The sequence below is a fragment of the Oryx dammah genome, unplaced genomic scaffold (genome assembly GCF_014754425.2).
Source record: "Oryx dammah isolate SB20612 unplaced genomic scaffold, SCBI_Odam_1.1 HiC_scaffold_2, whole genome shotgun sequence".
NCBI lineage: Eukaryota > Metazoa > Chordata > Mammalia > Artiodactyla > Bovidae > Oryx > Oryx dammah.
The window spans coordinates 99,617,875-99,637,223 of NW_024070186.1; the positions used below are offsets into that span (position 1 = coordinate 99,617,875).

At 43.3% G+C, this 19,349-nt stretch overlaps 2 protein-coding genes across 3 annotated transcripts in view; both read right to left on the minus strand.

Annotated features, from left to right (window-relative positions):
* The window catches only part of CUNH3orf52 (chromosome unknown C3orf52 homolog), a 37,324-nt gene extending 27,968 nt beyond the window's left edge, over positions 1 to 9,356 (minus strand). The window contains exon 1 of the mRNA XM_040224752.1: positions 9,134 to 9,356. Coding sequence (XP_040080686.1) covers positions 9,134 to 9,271 — 138 coding nt within the window. The 5' untranslated portion in view covers positions 9,272 to 9,356. The remainder of the gene's footprint in view (positions 1 to 9,133) is intronic.
* A 7,460-nt stretch (positions 9,357 to 16,816) lies between these two features.
* Positions 16,817 to 19,349, minus strand: part of TMPRSS7 (transmembrane serine protease 7) — a 44,637-nt gene continuing 42,104 nt past the window's right edge. For both annotated transcript variants that reach the window (XM_040224370.1, XM_040224378.1), the window contains one exon: positions 16,817 to 16,987. In XM_040224370.1, coding sequence (XP_040080304.1) covers positions 16,817 to 16,987 — 171 coding nt within the window. The remainder of the gene's footprint in view (positions 16,988 to 19,349) is intronic.

Sequence of the window (19,349 nt, forward strand, 5' to 3'; positions counted from 1 at the left end):
GCCTCCCCGCACCAGCGTGTGGAGCTCCAGCTTACGTGTGCACCCAGCTCTCTCCTCTCTCAGTACTGTTGCTAACCCCTAAAAGGTTCCATTCCTCTTCTCCTATGTCCTACATGAAAACCACAGGAAACAATGGAATATGATGGATAAAAAATGTGGATCTGGACCTGGATCCCAATCCCAGTTACACCACTTAAAGGCAGGCTATCAGCAAACTACTTACTGAAACTCACTGGCCCCAGTTATGTTCACAACTGTAAAACATATTAAGTAAGAAATCTGGCTCACAAGACTGTTGTAAACACTAGAGATCACGCAGACGAAGCGCTTGCTGGACAAGGGCAGAATGGAGGTCGCGCTGTGGCACCCCGGAGCGCACTTGACGTTGCTCTCAACATGGGAGCCAGTGGGTTACACTGAGCGTTCACCTTCCCACCAAGCAGCAGCAGGCACCTCCTGGATGGATGCCTTGTTAACTTTCTCTCCCGTGGTGACTTTAGCGGGAGCCATCAGGAAAGGAAACTGTCCACATAAGGACAATGCAGTTTTTCTTACTGAGTGGGTCCCAACCCTCAGAGTCTCCGGAAGGGGAATTAAAACAACACACACCTAGGCACTGATTACAGGGGAAATGGACAGCCCCAGTTTGAAAATGTAAATCTCCCAACCTGAATCAACTGCTTTACCAGAGGTGGGTGGGGGGCCCTGGTCTGGAGCCTCCTGCTCTCCGGAAACCAGGTAAACTCTCTTCCTTCTGTGGAGGCCTTCCTACCAGGCTGCCCTCAGAGAGCACCCAGTATATGAGCTGTCCACACAGCTCATCTGCTGTGGCCACCACCTGCCTTGTCTGGTTTCAGGTCTAAATATAAACAGATACTGGCCTTGTTTTCCTAGGGAAAGTGAAACCACCCAGAGTGAGGAGTGGCTCTTAAAATCCCCCTGTTCTTATATCCCACACCTCATACAGGTGAGAGGCACTTAATAAATGTGTGCTCCTGAGTTACAATGGGCGCCCAAAATATTGAAAATGTACTTTGAAAAGTTCTAGAGTAGAGGTCACACTTTGGAGCCCCTGCATGCACTGGCCCTTCAGGCGGTGTGTGGTGAGGGGACGGCGTAAGGGCCCCAGCAACATCTAGACAGGCAAATTCTCTTGACGGTGTCTGGAGTCTGAGCATAAGCCCCTCTCACTCTCACCTGAAGCCTGAGCACTGCTCAAAGGTCACCAAGGCTAGGGGCTCAACAAGGCATACGGCAAAGAGGAGCCCAATACAAGAAGCCTTGAACTTCTCAGGGGATAAAAACCTATCTTCCTGTTAACAGAGGTCCTGAGACACAGTTTTAGTTCTCAAGAGACAGCAGGGACCACAAGTCAGTTCAGTTCAGTTCAGTCACTCAGTCGTGTCCGACTCTTTGCAACCCCATGGACTATAGCACACCAGGCTTCCCTGTCCATCACCAGCTCCCGGAGCTTACTCAAACTCATGTCCATCGAGTTGGTGATACTATCCAACCATCTCATCCTCTGTCTACCCCTTCTCCTCCCACCTTCAATATTTCCCAGTATCAGGGACTTTTCAAGTGAGTCAGTTCTTCACATCAGGTGGCCAAATTATTGGAGTTTCAGCTTCACAGCAGTCCTTCCAATGAACATTAGGGACTGATTTCTTTTAGGATTGGATCCCCTTATAGTCCAAGGGACTCTCAAGAGTCTTCTCCAGCACCACAGTTCAAAAGCATCAATTTTTCAGAGCTCAGCTTTCTTTATAGTCCAACTCTCACAACCATACATGACTACTGGAAAAACCATAGCTTTGACTAGACAGACTTTTGTTGGCAAAGTAATGTCTTTGTTTTTGAATATGCTGTCTAGGTTGGTCATAGCTTTTCTTCCAAGGAGCGTGTTTTAATTTCATGGCTGCAGGTACCATCTGCAGTGATTTTGGAGCCTGAAAAAATAAGTCTTTCAATGTTTCCCTTGTTCCCCCATCTCTTTGCCATAGGACCAGATGCCATGATCTTATTTTCTGAATGTTGAGTTTCAAGCCAACTTTTTCACTCTCCTCTTTCACTTTCATCAAAAGGCTCTTTATTTTCTTCTTTGCTTTCTGCCATAAGGGTGGTGTCATCTGCATATCTGAGGTTATTGATATTTCTCCTGGAAATCTTGATTACAGCTTGTGCTTCCTCCAGCCCGGCATTTCACATGATATACTGTGCATATAAGTTACATAAACAGGGTGACAATATACAGCCTTGATGTACTCCTTTCCCAATTTGGAACCAGTCAGCTGTTCCATGTACAGTTCTAACTGTTGCTTCCTGACCTGCATACAGATTTCTCAGGAGACAGGTCAGGTGGGCTGGTATTCCCATCTCTTGAAGAATTTCCCAGTTTGTTATGATCCACAGTCAAAGGCTTTGGAATAGTCAATAAGGCATAAGTAGACATTTTTCTGGAACTCTCTTGCTTTTTTGATGATCCAATAGATGTTGGCAATTTGATCTGTGGTTCCTCTGCCTTTTCTAAATCCAGCTTGAACATCTGGAAGTTCATGGTTCAAATACTGTTGAGGCCTGACTTGGAGAATTTTGAGCATTACTTTGCTAGCATGTGAGATGAGTGCAATTGTGCAGTAGTTTGAACCTTCTTTGGCATTGCCTTTCTTTGCGATTGGAATGAAAACTGACCTTTTCAGGTCCTGTGACCACTGCTGAGTTTTCCAAATTTGCTGGCATATTAAGTGCAGCACTTTCACAGCATCACCTTTTAGGATTTGAAATAGCTCAACTAGGATTCCATCACCTCCACTAGCTTTGTTTGTAGTGATGCTTCCTAAGGCCTAACCAACTTCGGATTCCAGGACATCTGGCTCTAGGTGAGTGATCACAAAATCGTGATTATCTGGGTCGTGAAGATCTTTTTTGTACGGTTCTTCTGTGTTTTCTTACCTTCTTCTTAGTATCTTCTGCTTCTGTTAGGCCCATACTGTTTCTGTCCTTTATTGTGCCCATGTTTGCATGAAATGTTCCCTTGGTATCTTTAATTTTCTTGAAGAGATCTCTTTCCCATTCTATTGTTTTCCTCTATTGCTTTGCAATGATCATTGAAATTTTTATTTCTCCTTGCTGTTCTTTGGAACTCTGCAGTCAAATGCGTATACCTTTCCTTTTCTCCTTTGCTTTTTGCTTCTCTTCTTTTCTCAGCTATTTGTAAGGCCTCCTCAGACAAACATTTTGCCTTTTTGCATTTCTTCTTCTTGGGGATGGTCTTGATCACTGTCTCTTGTACAATGTCATGAACCTCTGTCCATAGTTCTTCAGGCACTCTATCAGATCTAATCCTTTAAATCTATTTGTCACTTCCACTGTATAATTGTAAGGGATTTGATTCAGGTCATACTTGAATGGTCTAGTGGTTTTCCCTACTTTCTTCAACGTAAGCCTGAATTTGGCAATAAAGAGTTCATGATCTGAGCCACAGTCAGCTCCCGGTCTTGTTTTTGCTGACTGTATAGAGCTTCTCCATCTTTGGCTGCAAAGAATATAATCAATCTGATTTTTGTATTGACTATCTGGTGATGTCCATGTGTAGAGTCTTCTCTTGTGTTGTTGGAAGAGGGTGTTTGCTATGACCAGTGCGTTCTCTTGGCAAAACTCTGTTAGCCTTTGACTTGCTTCTTTTTTGTACTCCAAGGCCAAATTTGCCTGTTACTCCAGGTATCTCTTGACTTCCTACTTTTGCATTCCAGCCCCCTATAATAAAGAGGACATCTTTTTTGGGTGTTAGTTCTAGAAGGTCTTGTAGGTCTTCATAGAACCATTCAACTTCAGCTTCTTCAGCATTACTGGCCAGAGCATAGACTTGGATTACTGTGACATTGAATAGTTTGCCTTGGAAACGAGCAGAGATCATTCTCTTGTTTTTGAGACTGCATCCAAGTACTGCATTTCAGACTCTTTTGTTGACCATGATGGCTACTCCATTTCTTCTAAGGGATTCCTGCTCACAGTAGTAGATATAATGGTCATCTGAGTTATATTCACCCATTCCAGTCCATTTTAATTTGCTGATTCCTAAAATGCCCATGTTCACTCTTGCCATCTCCTGTTTGATCATTTCCAATTTGCCTTGATTCATGGACCTAACATTCCAGGTTCCTATGCAATATTGCTCTTTACAGCATCAGACTTTACTTCCATCACCAGTCACATTCACAACTGGGTGTTGTTTTTGCTTTGGCTCCATCTCTTCATTCTTTCTGGAGTTATTTCTCCACTGATCTCCAATAGCATATTGGGCACCTACCGACCTGGGGAGTTCATCTTTCAGTGTCCTATCTTTTTGCCTTTTCATGCTGTTCATGGGGTTCTCAAGGCAAGAATACTGAAGTGGTTTGCCATTCCCTTTTCCAGCAGACCATGTTTTGTCAGAACTCTCCACCATGACCATCTTGGGTGGCCCTACACGAAATGGCCTGGAGTCTCAAATAAGCCAGAGAATGAGGGTCATGTACCTCTCTGGTCTTCTGGGCCTTCATATATGCTGTCCCCTAAAGACCACAACCAGGACCCTAGTGGTTTGATGAGACCAATATTCTGACTTCCTGGGTGAACTCGGCTCAGAATTACACAGCCCTCCTCTGTAGGAAATGCCTCTTCCAGGCCAGCTCATCACAGCCATCCTATATGCAGCCCCCTTCACCTGCCTGCTGTCAGCTCCAAGGCAGAGACTACGATCCTTTGAATGACTCATCTTCACATCCTTTAAGTCATAGTAAAACGGTCAGTTAGCTACACATAAGACAACAACTGAGTACAGGGCTTCTCAGCTGTCTCTACATTAGAGTCAACCCAAGAACTATTTTTAGAAGTGCCCCCAGGGGATTCCACTGGACCTTGAGGGTGCAGAGCCTCTGACACAAAAGATGTGTGCTACCCGTGCACACTGGGTCATGAAAACACACTGCCTCCTTCACTGCCTTCTTTAGTCTCTCTTGCCCGAGTTCTAGGTCATGAGGAAAGGCCACAGGAAGCTTTTTCTCCAGAGTGACTTTCAAAGATTTTTACACACTGCATCTCACATTCAATGATTGAAGTATACGGCCCAAGAATTTTTGTGATTTTCCTTTGCCTATTCCCCCAGATTTTCACATCCCTCTTCAGATAAGGTTCAAATACATGACATACGGTCCTGCAACAATAGCAGGACTACATAGCTCTTGGATACAAAAGGCTTTTTTTCTCTTTGGCTCAAAGACAAGCAGACATTATATGTGTGTACACTCAGTCTTTTCAGTCAGATCCAACTCTGCGATACTATATACTATAGCCCACCAGGCTCCTCCGTCCATGGGATTCTCCAGGCAGAAATCCTGGAGTGGGGTGCCATTTCCTCCTCCAGGGGATCTTCCCAACCCAGGAATCAAACCCATGTCTCCTGCAGCTCCCACATTGCAGGCAGATTCTTTACCACTGAGCCACCAGAGAAGCCCAGATATTACACAGATGAGGGGGACATTTCCTTAGCACACAGTACTATCTATACTTTAATGTTCATTGTGGGACTTAATCTACTTGTTGACTGAAGCACAAAAGAGCCAGTTGATCCTAGTCCTAAATTCTAAACAACACATGGCAATGGGCTAATTTTTATCCAACTTATTCAAATCTGCCTTGCCCGCCTCAAAACTCTCCATGTACTGAATTAATAGCTCTTATTATTATGAGGCTACTATCCTTAAAAATGTCTCTGGGACTTCTGTTTAAAAACTGAGGTCAGAGTCCAGTAATAAGCCATAACAGAAAACTAGTCTTGGGACTTCCTTGGTGGTTCAGTGGCTAAGACTCCATGCTTTAAACACAGGCAGCCCGGGTTCGATCCCTGGTCAGGAAACCAAACAGGCTGCAACTGAAGATCTTATATGCTGCAGTGAAGATCAAAAATCCCATGTGTCACAACTAAGACTAGGCACAGGCAAATAAATAATTGATTTAAAAAAAAAAAAAAGCTAGTCTGGCTCAATTATTCCTGATGGCTTTTCCAGTTTTGACCCAGCTTCACTGCCCTGTTTACACTGACAGTAGGCAAAGTGAAGTTCAATGGCTTACAATTTTTCCTTCAATTTCCAAACTCAAATTAAGAAAGGGAAAGAACTTCTTCCCATGACCCTTGAATACTCTCAGATATCCCTTCCAAGTAGGAAGATACTCCATGATATGGGATGTCTTCTTCCCAATGATGCCCAAACTGTTCCCTGCTCCTCACCCATCTACCCATCTGCCTGGAACTCCCTCATCAGTCCCAATTCACCACTCAGCTCCTCGTATTTCACCTATGTTCCATCACTTACAGGATCAGTAATAGTATATAACTTAGGCAATTATACACAAATGAATATAAATTATGTGATTTTGCCTATATATTCAAATTAGATGTACATATTAATGTGTGTATATATATACATACACACATATGTGCTTCCCTGGTGGCTCAGATAGTAAAGAATCTACCTGCAATGCAAGAGACCCAGGTTCCATCCCTGGGTCAGGAAGATCCCCTGGAGAAGAGAATGGCTACCCATTCCAATATTCTTGCTTGGAGAATCCGCTACAGTCCGTGGGGTTGCAAAGAGTCGGACAGGACTGAGAGACTAACACTTTCACTTTTCGTATATATGCACACATATAAAATAAATCAACAAAAGCAGCATAAGTTTGAATCCTAAAAAGCCTGAGTTCAATCTCAGAGCCAACGAACTTCAGTATTTTGGTAACTTCTCTGAGCCTCAAGTTCTTCACTCTTTGTCAAATCAGAATGAAGTTAGTTGTGCTAATTAAATGCATTTATGAGCAGAAGTATTTGACACATGATAGGTACAAAACATATGGTTAATAAGACCACATGGTCTTATGCTACATTTCAAAACTGGAAATCTTAACATACAGTATAAAGAGACCTACACACCAAATTCTTAAGAGTCTGTATCTCATGCTTATGCTACACTTGTTGACTTTTCAATTTAAAATACACTTCCACTGATGCTACGGAACCAAAGAGAATGATCAACACATTAGATGAGGATTTTTTCTCTTTTCTAAAGTTTTTCCTCTTCAAGCATTTCTAGAATGTTCTCCAAATGCTGATGTAACCCTCATCTGCACACCATTCTGTTCCTCACACAGCTATCCTATTCAGTGGCCTACAAAGCTAGTTCACAAGGAAGTCTCAGATATCTGTATACACCTGGCTAACAAGGAAGTAATTAAAACCTGAAAGAGCGATCTCTACGAAGTAGGTACTAAATGATAATAAAATATTGACACCCTGTATATGTCCGGCTCCTCCACTGACTTAATGTGCATTCCCAGGCTCACAGAGAAGACGGGTTGGCCACATTACATTACCGTCAGTTGACAGCTGGGAAAAGAAAACATACACCTTAGTTCCTTGCCTCGGGACACACCTTTTAGTAGGGAAGGTGTCACCAGAACTCAGATGTCTGGATTCAGTCCCAAACCATGGAGTCCCTGGGGTTCCTGGGTCTACCCAACATGAGGCAAGTACTCCCAATTCCCACTCCCCGACAGTGCCTTGGAGGACCCATACAAGTCCACCCAAGCAAGTCCACCATTACAACCACATACACAGAGATCAAATCATCTTTCTTCAACATTCATTGTCCTATGGCATTCATCTTTCATTCAAATATAAAGTACCAAATTACTCTCCAGGGTACCTATAAAAGCAGACTTTACATTATTTCCAGGAATCAAGAAGAAGGCAAAAGCAATGCTTTCAACTTCTGAATTTCCTGTTTACCCCTCAAATTAACAGCTGAACAGTCAAAGAAACAGGAAGTGGAGGAGAGGGACCCAGAAAGGTCAGGTTGTAAGCATATATATATACATGGGGAGGTCCATATACCTAGTAAACATCAAGCCAGTTTGAAGGGTTAATCAGAAGGTAGAATTCAAAGTCTCTGCTGTTTTACAAGCATTTGATGAGAATGAATAAGTTTCCTGTCACTGTTAGGGTTGAATCAGAAAAGAGTTCTGTCTAAACATCACCAGCGACTTTCTCAGAAACTGAAATGAGGCCAAAGTAAACGACCATAGCTAGTTCTTTGAGACACGAACCTGGAAACTGAGTTAGGCAGGGCAAGTTCACTCCCACCCCCCCCCCCCCCCCCTCCCCAGTGCAAAGTGCTCAGTCGTTTCAGTAGCAGACTCTTTGCGACCCCTCGGACTGCAGCCGGCCGGCTCCTCTGTCTGCGGGATTCTCCAGACAAGAATACTGGAGTGGGTTGCCATTTCCTTCTCTTGCCCTTTTCTCCCTTCTCCCCTACATCTCTTTCTGCGAAACCAAATGGCCAGACTGGACGAAGAAGACATAAACTGTGGACCCAGGGGATGGTTAGCCAAGATGGATGATAGTGGGCAGTGGGTGAAGGCTGGGGGTGGGGAGTGGTAGGGGAACAAGTGGCAAGGCAGTATAGAAAAGGAAGGCTAAGAGATTCTCAAGAAAAGAAGACTCCGGTTATCATTCTAACTCTTTGCACTGGGGGTGGGTAGGGCGGATTTTTTAAAGTTAAAAAAATTTTCAAAACCACCTCTGCTGCTGCTGCTGCTAAGACGCTTCAGTCGTATCCAACTCTGTGCAACCCCACAGACGGCAGCCCACCAGGCTCCCCCGTCCCTGGGATTCTCCAGGCAAGAATACTGGAGTAGATTGCCATTTCCTTCTCCAATGCATGGAAGTGAAAAGTCAAAGTGACGTCGCTCAGTCGTGTCTGACTCTTCGCGACCCCATGGACTGCAGCCTACCAGGCTCCTCTGCCCATGGGATTTTCCAGGCAAGAGTACTGGAGTGGGGTGCCATTTGTTTCTCTCTCTGAAGAGAAGAGCGCACACTTCCCTGATAAAACTCCTTAATCCCTGAGTCGGAGGGATCCGAGGGCAGGCTCAGGCTGGAGGGCATTTCTGTGTCTGCTCCATTCAGAATGTTCCAGAGAGCACCATAGGCGCTGGGGGTCGGCTGCGCCCGGGAGCTGCCTGGAAACCTGAAACTGTGCCCTACCACGCCTGGGTCCTGGCCTGCAGCTAACAGCGGCCAGAGCCAAGGAGACCTTACCTGGACTGGGCAGGGCTCCTCGGCTAAAGAAAGGATGCCCTGGACGGCTCCGTTGAGAGGCGTCTGCTCGTCTGGCTGCTCTTGGATCACCGAGAGCTCCAGTTCATCTCCTGGAGATGGGGCACCGGCCCCCTCCATGAACCGGCAGAGGGGGACTAAACAGCCCGCCAGGAAGCAGTACGCATACACCCGCGGGTGCAGAGTCCAAAGTGGCCTAGCGAGCTACTCACTCCACCCCCGGGCGGGGAGGCCTCGGGTGGTAGGCGGGACCCGACGGGGCGGGGCGGGCAGGCCGCTGCCTTTAGCGCGGGGGAAGCGCGCCTCGCTCCCTCCAGGCGCCACAGGCATTCCCAGCTGTGAGCTCAAGAGCACGGCGGAAGAAGGCTGTTTTTCTGGTTTGTTCAGGGCGCTGCCTGCTCTGCCGTTTTCAATTCGCACAATTCAATACAAAGCAGAAGCTGAGTGGGTGGCCTGATTGGGCTTTGGGCTTCGACATGGATGGACATTCCATCCTCCCGGAGCAGTTGTCTGTTGCCAGGGCTTGCTCCAGCTTTCACTGCCTAGCAAAATTTCATTCATTTAATCCTATCACTTAGTGGCAAATAGACAGGGAAACAACGAAAACAGTAAAAGACTTTATTTTCTTGGGCTCCAAAACCACTGTGGACGGTGACTGCAGCCATGAAATCAAGAGACTTGCTCCTTGGAAGAAAAGCTATGATAAACCTAGACCACATATAAAAAGAGACATTACCTTGTGGACAAAAGTCCATGTAGTCAAAGCTATGGTTTTTCCAGTAGTCATGTATGAATGTGAGAGTTGACCATAAAGAAGTCTGAGTGCCAAAGAATTGACACTTTCAAACTGAAGTTTGGAGAAGACTGTTAAGAATCTCTTGGACTGCAAGAAGGTCAAACCAGTCAATCCTAAAGGAAATCAACCCTGAATATTCACTGAAAGGACTGATGCTGAAGCTGAAGCTCCAATACTTTGGTCACCTGATGAGAAGAGCCGACTCATTGGAAAAGACCCTGATGCTGGGACAGATAGAAAGCAGGAGAAAGGGACGACAGAGGATGAGGTTGTTGTATGGCATCCCCGACTCAATGGAGGTGAGTTTGAGCAAGATCTGGGAGATGGTGAAGGACAGGGAAGCCTGGCATGCTGCGGTTCATGAGGTGGCAAAGAGTCGGACAAGACTGAGTGACTGAACAAGAGCAACAATAAACATGTAACTGTCTCCTGAGTGCCAGCCATCCTACAAGGTACTAAGCAAATGAAGGTGACTAATACACACAAACCCACTCCTTTCTTATGAGTCTAGAGTCAGACAAAGACACATTGATGAGTAGAGGAGGGAACTGCAGGCTCAGGGACCAGGATGCCTAGACTAATCCCCTCTCACTGCGAGAGGGGTTCCGAACTTCGAGACCTTGGGCTTCAGCTCTCTGTGCTGAATTTTCTTATCTGGAAAGTCAACCTAATGTTAATACCCACCTAATGGAGTTGTTGCTAGGATTAAAAGAGTTGGTGTCAGCAAAGCAGTCAGACATATGTAGCAAACATTCATAAACCTTGGCGATTATTAAATGCGTTTGAGAAGAGGAGTCACAGGTACTGAGAGGGTAACAGGCAGGAAGGCCAGGGGTCTCCAAATGGAGGAAATAGCCTGCAAGTGTCAACAACAACCTTTCAGTACCCCCACCATCATTCCCACCACCACCACCGCCACATATACACATACACACACACAGTCTTAGGAAAAAATTATGCACCAACCCACAATCCAAGTCCATGGTCCAGCACTTCTGGTCTTATGAGCCTGAAATTGTTTGCTAAGCAGGATGTGTGCTGAGAGCCAGCTTGCTTCCCTACTTCTCATCCCTGTCTCCAACAAACACACATAGTGAGATATTTGTGCTGCAGACAGGTTGCATAAAAATTAGCTCCATTTCAGAAGACACTGACTTGTGTCCAAAAATCCAGCATGCTTGATGCCTGCTCTTCAGACACTGCCTAGATATCCGATCTCTCTAATTGTTTCTTGCCTGCTACCGACTCATTTGGACTTGGGATTCCATCAGCCTGCCAGATGGGGTCCAGCTAACTGTAGCTGGTCAGTTGCTGGCTGGCACTGGCTTCTGCTTTTTCTACCGTAAAAGGCAGATCTTGCAAGACTCAGTCTGCATTCTCAGCTAGAACTCTTTAAGAGGATTTTTAATGAAGGAGCAAGGGTTAAGGGAACCAAAAAGGGGTGCTGAGGCTCCCAAGTTCTAGCAACAGCAGAAAGCCCTCTGTACCCTAAGGCCTAAAAGGGAGTAGAGCCTGATTAAAAACCAGAGCCATCAAGTTGTACCATTGTGACAGAATCTGCGTTTGTAGCCCCTGCCAGGACCATGGTCTAGCAGTGTGTGTGTGCATGCTAAGTCGCTTCAGTCATGTCCAACTCTGTGCAACCCTATGGACTGTAGCCTGCCAGGGTTCTCTGTCCCTGGGATTCTTTAGGCAAAATTACTGGAGTGGATTGCCATGCCCTTCTCCAGGGTATCTTTCCAACCCAGGGATGGAACCTGAGCCTCTTACATCTCTTGCATTGGCAGGTGGGTTTTGTTTTTGTTTGTTGTTTTTTTTTTCTTTAACCACCAGTGCCACCTGGGAAGCTATATGGTCCAACAAGAAGGAAAAATACTCTGCTTTTCTCCCCAACTGCCAGGAGCCTGCCTGTAACTCCCACTGGAAACTGGTGATGGAGGATAGGGATCAGCCTCCCAGGATCAGAGCAGAGAATGAATCAGAGGTGCAAATAGGGAAGAACCCGCTCATATACCTTTCCTTGCAATAACCAACTTCCAGTTTATCTTCTCAGACATTCAGTAGTCAGTAGACTCCTCTGGCCTAACCACATTCCTCTTCCTGGTTGGCTCTCACCCTTCCTCATTCTGTTGCTTCCCCTACTTCTTTGTGAATGGTGTTCCCTCTGCTTGAAATGCTTTTTCTTCCACTCCAGCCCATTTCTGTATGGAGAACTTCCATATGTCTTTAAATCTTAGCTGAAACACACTTTTTCCCACTAAATTTTCTCTGATTCCCCTCCTCCACGAAAAGTTATCCACACTGTTCTCTGCTACCAATACATGTTGTTTCTGGGCTAACTATGTCACATATCCAGTCTAATTTAATTCAAATGGTAGTACTGAGTGATTGCTATGTTTCAGGCATTCTTCTGGGTGCTTGAGATGTGTCTGAAGAGATAGCTGAATAAAACAAACTCATTGCCATTGTGAGGCTAATATTTATCGATGGGAAGCAAATATAAGTAATATTTCTAGAATATTCGAAGATGATGTGTGCTGTGGAAAAGACAAACAGAGTAAGGGAGGCTGGAGAGCTGAGTGGTGCAGGTTGGGAGCTGTGATTATAAATTGGGTGGCCAACTAAGGCTTCATTAAGAAAATGAAATATGAGCAAAGAGTTAAAGATGATAACAGAATTAGCTGTACAGATTTCTGAAAAAAAGAAGGAACTCCAGGACAAAGGACCTGAGGCTGGAGGCTGTTTGACTTTTACTGTCTGAGAACCACTAAAGATGCCAGAATGGCTGAAATGGAGTATGAGCAGCAATATTTTTTTCCTTATCTGTCTCCTGCATTTGTTTAAACTCCTGAAATCTATCCAGCACAGGGTCCTCTATAAGTGTTGATTAACTGGACCAGTCTCCGAAATGACAATTTGCTAGACCCGAGGCCTAAGACCCCAACTAGAACCATTGCTGTATTGTTGTTTAGTCGCTAAGTCATGGCCAGCACTTTTGTTACCCCAGGGATTCCCTGATGGCTCAGCATTGCAGGCTCTACCCAGGCAATGCACGAGATGCAGGGGGTGGAGTGTCAGTCCCTGGGTCAGGAAGATACCCTGCAGAAGAAAATGGCAACCGTCTCCAGTATTCTTGTCTAGTAAATTACACGGACAGAGGAGCCCAGAGGGCTACAGTCCATAAGGTCTCAAAAAGTTGGGCACAACTGAGCTCGCACAAACACTGAACCATTGCCCACCAGCTCCTCGGTCCATGGGATTTTTCAGGCAAGAATACTGGAGTGGGTATGTCCTTCTCCAAAAGATCTTACTGACCCAAGGATCAAACTCATCTCCAGCATTGGCAGGTGGATTCTTTCAACCGAGCCACTAGGAAAGCTCTGATCAGAACCATTAAAACCTTTCAAACCCTAGCTCCCACTATTACCCAGCCCCAGGGAACTTTTCCCATAAAAGCTCAGTCTCAGTGAGAGATCCCCTCTGTCGTGTCAGATGGATTGTAGCTATCTTCCAAGGCTGGTTTCTCCATGAGCAGATGTCTAAAAATCTTCTTCACTCCTCCAGAGAATCAAAAAGCTACTGTTTCCTGTCATATGCACAGTCTACACCAGATTTCTCACTGCCTTCTGAGTACAGTGAAGTGAGGCTTATATATTCTCTTACCTAGATTCTAATGCATTTCCAGACTTTCATAAACCTAGCCCTTGTACACTGTTGACATCACTATGGCAGTATAGGTTTTGAAGAAGAGTTAGGATCAAATTTAAACCCTCGCTATCTGTGTGTTCTTGGGCAAGTTGTTTAAAGTCTATGAGCTTCTCTCCTCCTTATAAAATGGTTCCTACCCAGTAGAATTAGGAGGATTAAATGAGGCAATTAAAGAACGCATTTATCCCTGTGCCTGGCAAAAGCAGAATCTCAGTAAATATTCCCAATGTTCCTTTCTTGTCCATGACTATGAGTATCTCTGTAACTAAAACCTGCCCACCCCAAATTCTTTGCTCCTAGAAATAACCTTTGTACACTGAATATATTGACTTGTGTTTCTGTCCTATCAAATTTTCTGGATTGCTGACACTTGCTGACACCTCACAATATACTCACAATGAACTACTTAAATTCTTACTTGTAACTTGTTCTGATTTCTGATAACTGCAAATTTCTTCATCTCCAGCCAGCTGACCTAGAATGTATATGGATGTTGCAATTTCTATTTGAGGACTTTTTTCACTCTGCCAGTCTGACTCTAAACTAGGGATTCAGAAGGAGTTAGAAAGCAGTGTTTCTCCCTGGAGGTAGAACCAAATTTAGATTAAATAATTCTTGTTGAAGGTTTAGGATTTGTGAATGAGGAACCAAATTCTATTTAGATTTGTTTTTGCATTTTCTTCAAAACTTCTATAGGGGTGGCTTTTTAAAGGATATTGTTCTTTCATAAATACCTCTTTAAATGTGCTTTCAAAAAGTATACTGTTCTTGCACAAATAGTTCTTTTTAATATAATCTAAAAATTATTATTGACTCAGTTACTTTAGTTCGTTCAAGTTGTCAAATGTAAATAACATTAAAAAATTAAAACATGCTTCTTGCCAAGACTTGCTGACCAGTATAAAATGTTAAGTTTTGCTTTTCTTGTCATAATACTTGTTCTTCTTTCTTCATCTCTTGTAAGAGCAAGTAATTTCCCAAATGGTTATCATATAAAACAAAAAGTAACACCGTTAAAGTAACATCAGTAAAGCATCTCATTAGCTTCAAATAGATTTATGCCTTTTCAAAACACCACAATTGTACCCATATGTTGTCAGATGGCAAGCAGCACTACGCTGAACATCAGCAGTTGGGTCAGCCATGCAGAATAATCAAGCAGAACACAACTGAGAAATAGTTGGTTGGCTTGTAGTGTTTCATTTTGCAGTTATCGAGGCACTGTGAAGGAGGCCAGGAGTCCCTACAAATTCTCCCCAGGAGTCTGACACATGGAAATGCTCCAGTCTTTGTTTTTGGAGACCATTCCCCAGTGCTAAATAAACCAGTCTTGGAATTTGCCTCTACTCACACTTTTGCAAGAATGAAGTAGATATTTCCACACTGTTCAGGTTATAACGGCATCTTGGCATGAAATAGCCAAGCAAGTTAGGCTGGTGTTTCTCAACCTTTCCTCCATCTCTGCACTGATGAGGATCATGGTATACTCACATTAGCACCAGCTAGTGCTTAGAATAGTACCAAGTATGTGTGGTTTGAAAACTCCCTCTGATGAATCTGAAAGATTCATGCCAGCCATCCTTCATTTCCTAACTGAGATCATAAACTTATATACAGTTGTGAAATATTCTGTTGAATAACAAATTTCCTTAGAAATGGTCATAAATAAAAAGTACAATTCACCATGTACCTCGGTCACAGCATTATGACGCAAAACAAACCTTGGTTTTAAGAACTGTCAGCCTAATTTGCTCTTCTCTGCAATGGATTCAGTAGCTAAGCTCCCATCTGTGGCTTAAGTGGTGACTTGGCCCTCTGAACTGTACTATGTCACAGCCAGATAATGAATCTGGAAAGATCTATTCAGAGGGTATCATTAAAATCGATATTTTTAAATGGATATCAGAATGGATATTTCTGAAGGAAATAGTCTTTTAATAAATCAAAATATGTTTTGCAAACTGAAAAATATTCACTATCTCAGGGAAATCATATTCAGAGTCCAGTCTTACTATCTGATCCTGGTTATGACACCTTTTGCTCTCTCTTCTTCTGCTGTTACATTAAGATTTTCTGAAGTCCTATGAAAACCAGTCCCACTATTTTGAGCCCTACCAAAAAAATAGCATTGCTATTACCTTTTTGACTTAGTCCCAGGGAAAAAAATAATATCATTCTTCTTTCTGCTTTTTTTATCTATTTGGTGATATTGTTAAGTCTGGCCTCTTTTAATGAAAAGTTTATTCTGAGATCAAGTGTGAAACACACTAAATCAGGACAAAATAAATCAATAACTGTGATGTACTGAGCATGTACTATAGATTTACAACTATGCTAGATATTATAAGGCTCTGAAAATAAAAGAAAATCTTGGCCATTTGAGTTTTATAAAAGGATCAGAAGTTAGATGATTTCTGAAAATTTTCCCTTTCAAAACAATCATCCAAAAACTCTTTTGTCTTTCAATTGTTGGCCAGCCTTGCCACAATTTTTTTAAATCCCATATAAATGTTTTCAATCCTCCTACCAGAATGCTTCATTCTATCATTTTAATGAAAAGTACTAATTGTTAGTTTTGTTAGCTGTTTGATGGTTTCTCTGCACACAATACTACCGTGTTATTGCTGAAAAAATGTCCCCATGATATGGTTAGACCAAATATTGAAAAATGACAATATAGGTATTTCCTCTGTCAGTAACAGAGTTTGCCTTTATTTGCATTCATGAAGGAGTTATTTTTATACATTCCATTAGAACACCAAAGATCAGGTGTGATTTTTTTTTATGGAACTTATTTCAATAAATCATATTTACCTAGATCTTTATAAATATCTGCCCTTGAATAGGAACATAAATTAAGGTGTGGATTCCTAAACATCTCACCGACTTATTTTAGAGGCTTGGTTCATGACATTACTTTGGTTTTCTTCCATTCCTGAATCAAGGGCCCTTTGATCCTTAAGAATGAATACAGCTGTATCCTAGATGCAATTTTTCCTGGAAGAAAATACATATTAATCTTTCTGTCTTTCAATAAATACCAAATGTATGCAATCTGAAATTTCCAGAAGAAAAAAATTATCTCATTTTATTGACAATTACTGCATTCCTTTTAAAAGAATCTATCACATAAAACACAGTCAAAAATCAAACTTGCACAATTACAAAAGAGAAGGGACATATTTATGAATCCAGGGAACAAAGTTTGACACCCTTGTGTAAACACCAGGAAAGTTTGGTCTTCCACATCCATGACCCCAGCTAACAATGCCAGTCAAAATCCATTTTCCATCACTCTTTCTTCGACAGGATAAAGGTCCACCCGAATCTCCCTAGAGAAAAAGATAACATTAAGTAAAAAGCATTTTTGTTCCATGGTTGTCAATTTTGTTATTAAAGTGCCTAATGAATTGTGTTCAAACTCCCAGTCTGACAGGGTTCTTAGCTAATTCCTCTGCAGTTTGGGGAAGTATCAAGAAATAATGTGAAACTTCTAATGTCATTTTAGAATTATTTTTTCTATAATCAAAAAGGTACATTCATCATAAGAAACTTGATTCTTTCTAGTAGTCATGTTTGGATGTGAGAGTTGGACTGTGAAGAAGGCTGAGCACCGAAGAATTGATGCTTTTGAACTGTGGTGTTGGAGAAGACTTGAGAGTCCCTTGGACTGCAAGGAGATCCAACCAGTACATTCTGAAGGAGATCAGCCCTGGGATTTCTTTGGAAGGAATGATGCTAAAGCTGAAACTCCAGTACTTTGGCCACCTCATGGGAAGAGTTGACTTATTGGAAAAGACTTTGATGCTGGGAGGGATTGGGGGCAAGAGAAAAAGGGGACGACAGAGGATGAGATGGCTGGATGGCATCACTGACTCAATGAACGTGAATCTGAGTGAACTCCGGGAGTTGGTGATGGACAGGGAGGCCTGGCGTGCTGCGATTCATGGGGTCGCAAAGAGTTGGACACGACTGAGCGACTGAACTGAACTGAACTGAACACTTGAAGATTCTTGCAAAGGAATCAACTTTCACATACCTCTAAACAAATAGCAAATCTCAATAATAAAAATAGTAGTAGTAGTAATAGTAATAATAATAGCTAACATTTATTTAGTGCTGGGATATGCTAAGCACTATTTTGGGTCATTGAATCCTCATAATAACATTTTGCCTATTCATGGTTCACAGCCTTGTCATGGTAAAGGGGCTTGCATAACTCAATGAAGCTATGAGCCATGCTGTGCAGGGCCACCCAAGATGGCCAGGTCATAGTGGAGAGTTCTGACAAAACATGGTCCACTGGAAGAGGGGATGGCAGACCATGCCAATATTCCTGCCATGAAAACCCCATGAACAGTCTGAAAACATGAAAAGATATGATATCAGATGAGCCCCTCAGGTTGAAAGGTGTTCAGTATACTACAAGGGAGGGGTCAAGAAGACTGTACACAACGGAGTAACTTTCACTTTTGTTTAGTGGTCGTATGTGCTAAGCACTGTTTGGGGTTATTTAATCTTCATAATGACCTTTTGAGGCATGGTTATCTTAGAGGCTTGGTTGACTTCTACCTCTATGCCATGCAACTTCAGTGTTGGCTTATGGCCGCGAGGAAAAAAGGAAAGGAGACCCTCTTTAGCTGGCAAGGTCCAATGACACAACCCCAAGGATCACAGGCTGATAGTTGTTACAGAGAAATCACTCTCACTTGAGAGCCCTTTCTAGTATCTTAATTCCAAAAACAAAGGCTGAAATAATTCAATGTTTAAATAGAATTTCTACAGTGTTCATTATTTAAAGTATAATGCCTGAAATTTTATTTTCAGCTAAAGGTGTTTGTGAGTGCTTAGTCATGTTTGACTCTTTGCAACCTCATGGACTGTAGTCCACTGACGCTTCTGTCCCTGGGATTCTCCAGGCAAGAACACTGGAAGTGGGTAGCCATTCCCTTCTCCAGGGGATCTTCCTGACCCAGGGATTGAACTTGGGTCTACCTGCATTGCAAGCTGCCTGTTTACCATCTGAGCCACCAGAGAAGACCTAACGCTGCATACTCAGGGGCAAAGTTAAAAAAAGCGTTCCAGATTTGTCCTTGGATGCCACCCCCACAATTCTAAACCTGATTAGGTAAGTTCTAAGTGGTAGAGAGACTAGAATCTTTTCATTTTAACTGTTGGCACACCAACTCTCTGAAGCCTCATTTAACCTCTAAACACTGGTAGCTATGGACAACAGGACTATATAACCAACTACCTGCAGGAAGCACCCAAAATACAGTAGCTTTCAGAGATAAGAGTTCAAATCCCAGCTCAACTAGCTGACTTAGGCTCTCTGTGCCCCAGTTTCCTCTTCTATAAAATGTGGATGAAAGAATAATTTGAATGAATTTGTGTAAAGATTCCAGAGAAGGCAATGGCACCCCACTCCAGTACTCTTGCCTGGAAAATTCCATGGACCGAGGAGCCTGGTGGGCTGCAGTCCATGGGGTCATGAAGAGTCAGACACGACTGAGCGACTTCCCTTTCCCTTTTCACTTTCATACATTGGAGAAGGAAATGGCAACCCACTCCAGTGTTCTTGCCTGGAGAATCCCAGGGACGGGGGAGCCTGGTGGGCTGCCGTCTATGGGGTTGCGCAGAGTGTGACACGACTGAAGCGACTTAGCAGCAGCAGCAGCAGTATAAAGATCCTAG